At 49.7% G+C, this 8,527-nt stretch overlaps 1 protein-coding gene across 1 annotated transcript in view; it reads right to left on the bottom strand.

The window, feature by feature from the left end:
• POPDC2 (popeye domain containing 2) overlaps positions 1-8,195 on the bottom strand; it is an 11,795-nt gene extending 3,600 nt beyond the window's left edge. The window contains exons 1-3 of the mRNA XM_009998211.1: positions 7,705-8,195; positions 5,419-5,527; positions 912-1,278 (exon numbers count right to left, since the gene is read on the bottom strand). Coding sequence (XP_009996513.1) covers positions 912-1,278; positions 5,419-5,527; positions 7,705-8,195 — 967 coding nt within the window. The remainder of the gene's footprint in view (positions 1-911; positions 1,279-5,418; positions 5,528-7,704) is intronic.
• Positions 8,196-8,527: the final 332 nt, after the last annotated feature.

The following is an 8,527-nucleotide window of genomic DNA, read 5'->3' as shown; positions in this document are numbered from 1 at the left end:
ATTCCTGCTCACTGGAAAGCAGAGTTTGAGGAGTGTCAAAGCAATGCTTAGCCTGTCAGTCCGACCAGGGTCACCGGAGCCAAGAGCTGTACCCCACAGGGCAGTCTTTCCAATATCTTGCTGATCTGGCTGAGCCAAAGCTCAGCAGCAAAATGGAAGGCAGAGCAAATGCTGGGATGAGTGGTGATGGGGAGAGGGAGGAAAGTCTCTGAGTTTTCTGACCCTGCCCAGATTGAGCACTTGCAAGGTGTACAGCAACCCCCCATTATCAATCCACTAAATCCCTGGAGCTGTTTCGACCTCTGTCAGCACCTCCTGAGTTGTCTGCTCTCTCACATGCAAATGTTTTCCTCAGCTCAATCTTACAGTATCTCCAGGCGTGGACAAGCCAACCTCATGACAAGCCAACTCAAGCCTTGTGGGGACTCTGTGAGCACTTGTGTCCCACGTGCCAGATTGAACACCATTCCAGTTTCACTGCCTCCCCTGACAGATGGAGAGAGGAGAGGGCAGGGAACAGCTTCCTATGGCTGGGTAACCATCCCTTCCACCCCACAGTGTGGTTGATGCCTGCATTCGAGCCTTCACCCCGCTACCCCTCCTTAAGAAAATCACACAGCTGGAGCCAATCTCCTGGGACTTGAGGCAGGAGGCAAATAAAACACTGTGGAGGAGTAAATCCACAGCAAAAAAAGGGTGAGAGGCTGTGGGCCCCTGCTCTGCCCAGGCAGTTGCATGGCAGGAGGGACTTGCTTCCACAAGCAGGTACTTACGCAGGGGTCCCACACAGGGTGAGGTGTGCCCGTGCCAGGAGTGCCCTCACTTCATATACTCCCCTTCGCTCACATAGTCCATAAAAGACCCCGGCAACTCAGCAAAATCTTCCAAGACAAGACTGGTGGAGTCCTCACCCAGCAGGTCACTGTCAGGACGGGATGACCGGGAGCGCGGAGCCGGCGGTGGCGGTGGCGGTGGCTGCGGAGGGGGCTCGGAAGCACCAGCCTGGCCAGAGGCAGGTGGTGGCTCCTCGCAGTCCTCTGGCTCCCCCTCGGAGGAGGCTGGCCCGAGGACGTGGTAGAGGCTGGGCAAGCGGATGTCAAAGCGAAGGCCGAACTTGGTGAAGAGCTTCTCGTTGATGGAGTAGAGCTTCTCCGAGATGTCGTAGCCCAGGTGGGAGGAGAAAAGCCGAGCAACATAGCGGTCCTTCCGCAGGAGGAGGTACAGCTTCTTCCTCGGCCAGGTGATGAAGCTGCAGTCGGTCTCGGCTGTCAGTGTGACCTGTGAGGCATGGAGGGAGCAAAGTAAGCCCTACCACCCAGGTAGGGGTCACCTTCTTTGGAGGCAAAGGAGCTGAAGAGCCAGGTCACTCAAGCCAAACAATTGCATAAATCCGTACCTGCCTCTGCTTCCTCGCCCCGAGGAGACAGAGACCAGGTTTTCCTATGCAGTTATCTGCATGCCCTTGCTTCATTGCTGAATGGCCTTGGAGGATGCACAGCACAGCTCGGTGAAAGAGGAAATAATAGAATTTTACTGCCTCTATGTGTAAGTAAGGAACTTCTACCTGAGATTTTATTGGGTTGGTTTTAGAGAACATTTATTTTTGCTTTGGGTTTTACCACTGTGAACAAAGCCATTTTCCCCCCTAGCTGTAAGACTAGCCTATTAATAATAATAAAAATAATTATACAGTACATGAGTGTATGTTGTAATATACAAATTTAATTATAATATTCAAAGGTAAGAAATACAGGAAGGGTCAAACTACTTGGGCCAAAGAAGAACATCTGAGTGTAATGGAGACACTGGCATGTGAACAAGTGCTGTAGCCAAAATATCCCGGGGGCTCCCTTGTACTCTATATCCAGGGGTCTCCTTGGCCAGCCACCATGGCAGAAGGCCACTGGGAAGCTGAATACGGCATGTGTGTGTCCTTGGGCTTGATATTTAATGCCACTGCCATGCAAGCAGCTGCTTTATGAAAGAAATATAGGAGATAAAACCTGAGAACTTTCCCAGGCCGAGGTGAGCTAGAGGAAGGGTCACACAGAAACTGAAACAGTCAGAATCTCATTTTCCTAACCAATTTCTGGCATGGCAAACAAAAGCCTGTTTCTCATGAGGGATCAAGTGAGATGTAATAAGAAAACCTGCCTCCTAACCAGAGCAGCAGGACAGATTTCAGTCATGAATCTCCCCAGCACAAGTGCTCCAGCACTGGCCTTCTGGGGAAAGTGAGAGCCCTGAAACCCAACTCCTTCAGGCACTGGGAGCCAACAGTTCTATGCTCGGAGGAGTCTGGCCCGAGGACGTGGTAGAGGCTGGGCAAGCGGATGTCAAAGCGAAGGCCGAACTTGGTGAAGAGCTTCTCGTTGATGGAGTAGAGCTTCTCCGAGATGTCGTAGCCCAGGTGGGAGGAGAAAAGCCGAGCAACATAGCGGTCCTTCCGCAGGAGGAGGTACAGCTTCTTCCTCGGCCAGGTGATGAAGCTGCAGTCGGTCTCGGCTGTCAGTGTGACCTGTGAGGCATGGAGGGAGCAAAGTAAGCCCTACCACCCAGGTAGGGGTCACCTTCTTTGGAGGCAAAGGAGCTGAAGAGCCAGGTCACTCAAGCCAAACAATTGCATAAATCCGTACCTGCCTCTGCTTCCTCGCCCCGAGGAGACAGAGACCAGGTTTTCCTATGCAGTTATCTGCATGCCCTTGCTTCATTGCTGAATGGCCTTGGAGGATGCACAGCACAGCTCGGTGAAAGAGGAAATAATAGAATTTTACTGCCTCTATGTGTAAGTAAGGAACTTCTACCTGAGATTTTATTGGGTTGGTTTTAGAGAACATTTATTTTTGCTTTGGGTTTTACCACTGTGAACAAAGCCATTTTCCCCCCTAGCTGTAAGACTAGCCTATTAATAATAATAAAAATAATTATACAGTACATGAGTGTATGTTGTAATATACAAATTTAATTATAATATTCAAAGGTAAGAAATACAGGAAGGGTCAAACTACTTGGGCCAAAGAAGAACATCTGAGTGTAATGGAGACACTGGCATGTGAACAAGTGCTGTAGCCAAAATATCCCGGGGGCTCCCTTGTACTCTATATCCAGGGGTCTCCTTGGCCAGCCACCATGGCAGAAGGCCACTGGGAAGCTGAATACGGCATGTGTGTGTCCTTGGGCTTGATATTTAATGCCACTGCCATGCAAGCAGCTGCTTTATGAAAGAAATATAGGAGATAAAACCTGAGAACTTTCCCAGGCCGAGGTGAGCTAGAGGAAGGGTCACACAGAAACTGAAACAGTCAGAATCTCATTTTCCTAACCAATTTCTGGCATGGCAAACAAAAGCCTGTTTCTCATGAGGGATCAAGTGAGATGTAATAAGAAAACCTGCCTCCTAACCAGAGCAGCAGGACAGATTTCAGTCATGAATCTCCCCAGCACAAGTGCTCCAGCACTGGCCTTCTGGGGAAAGTGAGAGCCCTGAAACCCAACTCCTTCAGGCACTGGGAGCCAACAGTTCTATGGGAAGAAGACACAACCAAAGCAGAAAGCTCAAGGAAACTGGTTCTTCTTGTAGACAGAGTCATGCTTCTGCTGTTTTCCAGTGGGCTCAAGACTGAAACTGCTCAATCCAGAGAGCTGTGGGGAAAACTTGGGCAAGGAAAAGCTTCCATAGCCTTCTCCAGCAAAGTCCCAGAGTCAATAATGCACTTTTTTAAACCAAATGATGGTGATGCTGGGAGTAAGGTTGAGATATGCCACAGAGTTGTATTAACTACTCCAGTAAGAGGGACTGGTGCAAATGCAGCACATCACCATGGCTAAGCACAGCCACCAAAAGTAATGTGCTGCTGGGAACATGGACCTGTAAAATCTCACTTGCTGGATGCCAGTCTCACACAATCTGCTGCTTCTTCATGCTCCTCAGTGAGCAGATGCAGATTTGGGGCATTCCCACCACATAGCTGCAACCTTTCCCCACTTAAGACTCTACCTCTCCATCCCAGTGCCAGGCACAGCAGATATCCCTGACCAGCCCTGTTTTGCAGGGCAGGAGAGGGGCCAAGAGTGTGCTCTTGGCAGGGCTGATGCAGCCTGGCACCAGCTGGCTCACAAGGTGTCTCACACACCACAGATAAAGACACTCAGGAGGTTTGGGAACATTCAGGTCCACAGATATTAGTTCAGAATATGCTGGAGATGTCTTTACGGGTTGCATGCCATCAGGATGGCCATTTCCTGCTTTAGAGGGAACAGCAGTGGGCAGCCATCATTCTGTCCTCTCTGCTCGACCCTTAGGCAAATACAATCCAGGAGCTAGCAGCAATCTGCTGCCAGGCTGAAGCCCTGTGCAAAACATGAGACACCCTGACCCCTAGCACAACCATGCTGTTGTTGCCCTCGCTGTCTTGGCCCAACATCCCTATTTCTGCTCAGAAGCGGGAGCCCTGTGCCACAGGCCAATGCCACATGGTCAGCCAATGCCTGCAACTGTTCTTGCACCACTGTTACCACTGCCCAGAGTGTGGCTTTCAAGAGCGACCCTGATGACCCTTTCATGCAGTACATGGGCCAAATTCAGACCCATGGAAAGCAGGTCTGGAGAGCTTCCCTGCTTTAACCATCTCTGAATGTGGCTGCACTCATGAGAAAACACTGTAATTCCCTCATGACCATCCCATGCTCCTGAGGGATTAGCAAAATCCCTCCTCATGTGCCCTAGCTGATATATTCTAGATTGACATCCTGACAAGGATCAGCCTGTCCTGGGATACAACTTAAAGGCAGAGAGATGTGAGCTTGAGTAATCTTCTCCAGAAGGAAAGCCAAATAAATAGTGTGGTGTTGACAACAAGATCCTTTCAGTTACTACAAATACGAACTGGTCTGGCCTCTCAGCAAGGGATTCTTCTGCTCAGAAAGAACCATATTTGGGTGTGAATCATCCTTTCTGCTTCTCTACCCCAAACACATCACCATCAGAAGCTTCTGTGAGGAACAGGATATTTATGGATTTACATCACTGCTGCCTATTGCCATGGCTGCCATCCTGATGCTGTAATGATGAACCCTGCTCATAGCGTGCAGGGGAGACTCATCAACACAGGTACTAGGGAGCACTGCCATGGAAGTGAGCCAGCAATCCCATACCTCGTTCCCGTGCTAAATTGGAAGGAGCACCACAGCCCACCCTCCCTGCTGTCAAGGGATAGTAGGAGCAATCACTGAGCTCTTCAGAGGAAGGCAGAAAAAAGGTAACACAGCTGGTACCACCATCCTGTGCTGGAAAAGGACTGGGAGGAAGGTGTTCTTGGTTAGCTTTGAATGGCATAATGATGCTCCTTCATCCCCTTCTCAGGCATGCAATGAAGCAGCAAGGAGAGGGTGGGCTGCTGCAGGGCCACACGAGGTTACCTGGAAGGTTCCTTCCTCAGAGGGTCGCAGCGACTCCCATTCTGGAGAGTCCAGGAACTGGTATGGAAAGATGTAGTGAAGGAATTGTCCATCCTGGCTCACTCGAATCCTGCAGAAAGGACAGGATTAGGTGCACAGGCTTACACCACAAAACAGATGTCACACGAACCTGATCAGCTCACTCAACATGCAAGCAGCCAGTTCCACCAAGGAGGAAAGGACTTCTCCCCCTCTCACATGTCTCATTTCCTCTCTGGGATAGCTGCAAATGCTCCAGCCTGTAGGGCCATCCCCCCTTTCTCTGTGGGAAACAATATTTGCTGACACTTCCAATACTCCATCTGTTTTTTGTTTCCTGCTACGAAACCAGCCTTCACAGGTGCAGTGCTTGGTCCTAAACTAGGACTTCTCAGTCTGCAAGACTGATGCTGCTTTTCAGGTACTTCTAAGCCAGCCTGTGGCTCTTTGTACTTGCATCTTCTTCTGCCATCAAAGTTGCATTAGGGCACTTCCCACCTTGGTGTTAGAAAGCTACTGCTATACCCAGAACCCCCCAAAACCACATTGTCAATTGTTCCTGACACATGGCACTGTAAACTTATAGTTTGCTGCAGGTTACCATTTAATCTTTCTTGGCTCTTTGCCTTCCAAGTATTCCTTCCCCTGCTTTTGCCACAATTGCCTACAAATGGCAAGGTCAAACTTGCACTCAGCTGTGCTGTGGGAGCAGAGAAGGAAAGCTGCACAGGCCTGAGGCAATGGCAGAGCCCTCTGAAGCTCTTTTCATAGCTCTGCACCACCAGATGTGGATCCTCTTGCCTTCATCTTCCCCTGTCAGATGATACACAAAACCAGTTTAAGCTTTCAGAAGGCTAAGTTCACTGTTGACTTCCAGTCAGCTGGGAGGGCAGCCTGGAAGGGTCAGGGATTGCAAGGTGAGTTTCCTGATCCAGGCACACTCTGCATTTCCAAGTCCCCCTCATCTCGCTGTTGTTCAGTTTAAGAAGGGGCACTGTAACAGCAGAAATGCTCTACTGGCTTGGCAAGGACCCCATAAGGCAATAGAGTGCATATCAGGAAATGCAAATCCAATCCCATCTCCATGGAGATGTTTGATAAGGGGTGACACATCTAATGGAAACACACGTACCAAATTTCCTCCCAGGGATTTGCCATTCAGCATGGGTCAGTGGCCCTAGGATGCTCTTAACACATCCTACAAAAGGGACAAAGACCAAAAAAACAGAAAGGACAGCTCTTTTTCTTTACACATCCCCTCAACCTCACCAGAGGTGATGGACCACCACAGTAAACCAGGAGCTCCAGGTGATGCTGGGTTTGTCTTCCCAAAGGAAAATCCTTGTGAGACACTTCTCCTACAGCTCAGCATTACTCCCATTTACAGATCTTCTTCCTTTCCCACTCTAACTTAACATTAGGGTCAAGTACCTGGCAGCAGCTGTAAAGCCAGTATCATTACTGTTTGCCTTGCTTTTGCATTTTGCAAATTGTTAAGACATATGTTCATAAAAGGATGCCACAGTACAACCTGATCAGCAGAGTTCACTCAATAACCAAATCTCCAGTGTTAACAGTCTAGAGGTTCCTGAAGTCCTCCTTGGTGGTCTAAAAGGAGTATCATGAGTGCATGAGAGCACAGGGAAAGAAATAGGCCTGATGAGGCAGGATCCACCATGGGAGAGCTCTCTGTCTTTTGATGAAATTACCCTCAAAGGGAAAAATTTTGGAGCCCTGAGCATTCAGGTGTTGGCAACAGGGATGACAACCTCTCAGTGAACACTGCTGGCCATGGGGAGCAGGTGAACCAAGGACTCCTATTCAGTGTACTCAATGAGCAGCCACTCACATCACAGAGGCATGTCTGGCAGTCCCAGAGAACACATCTCCAGACACACCACCTTCCTGCTTTGAGAAACATTTTCAACCAGACTGCTCCCATCAGAAATAAGATTACTTAAAAATGACAGAGGGAGAGGTAAAGATCCCCCAAAAGGAATCACAAACAAAGCTGAGCTGGCTGCTTCACTGCACATGGCTTGATTCTGCAAACCATTCCCTGAAATATTTTTATTTAGAAAAACAAAAGAAAACAAAAAACACACCCAAAAGCAAATTACCCCCCTCCCCAACATACAGATGCATATCTCAAAGTCCCTTCAGAAGAAGGGAACAATCATCACCCCTGTTTCCACAGAGAGTGAAAATACAACAATAAACCACAGAGCTTTGCTGACAGACTTTGTTCAGAAATGGGAGGACCTTTACCTGCCAGACAGCAGGAGGGAGAGGCGGTCGATGGGTGTCTTGCCCTCCACTGCATAATTCTGGTCTCTGGCTAGTGACTGGACTTGCTCTTCGCAGCACTTCACGATTTCCTTGTAGATTTCCAGGGGCACCTGCAAGGGCAGGTACATGGTCTTGTAGAGAAGGTCAAACTCCTCCGGGATGGTGTTTCTGCGCAGCCGGTAAGCCAGGTGAGCCAGCTGAAGCAGGCAGGCGAGGACAAGCAGCATGTTCCAGATGAAGATATCCAGCCCGCAGGCGCTCAGCCAGCCCCACAGAGCATAGCAGAAGTAGCCTGGGGCCAAGAGGCCAAAGACATAGAGAGACCCAAAGATGCCACTTCCCCCCATGTAACCCAGGAGGACAATGCAGCTGGCCAGATGGTAGGCTGCTCCCTCCATAATCTCGTTCCAGGCATCGCACGCCGGAGGCTGGAGAACAGCCTGGTCCCAAGAGAGGCTGCTTGCACTCATCCTTCCCCACTCCCCACCCTACCCAGCCGTCCTGCGCTCAGAACGAATTGTCATACACAAAGGGTGCTGCAGAGGTCTGAAACCAGAGCTGCTGGGTAGCTGTTCCTCTTCTTCTTCTTCTTCAGTGCCAGCCGGTCCCACAGCAGCGCGTCTCAGGGCAACATGTTATAGACCCCCCAATGCTTCTTGTGTAAACAAAAAAATCCCCAAAAGGCTGCTTTTTCCTCTTCTGTCTCACAAGTCCACAGCTGGACCCCTCCTTAGCCAAACCAGAGAGAAAAGGAGCTGGCAAATACGAGGCCAAAAGAGCTCGGACAAAGAAAGAGTAGAGG

Source organism: Chaetura pelagica, unplaced genomic scaffold, assembly GCF_000747805.2.
Source record: "Chaetura pelagica isolate M959 unplaced genomic scaffold, ChaPel_1.0 scaffold65, whole genome shotgun sequence".
Classification (NCBI taxonomy): Eukaryota; Metazoa; Chordata; class Aves; order Apodiformes; family Apodidae; genus Chaetura; species Chaetura pelagica.
Note: the sequence above shows the minus strand (reverse complement) of the source record. Positions and strands in the feature narration are given on the sequence as shown.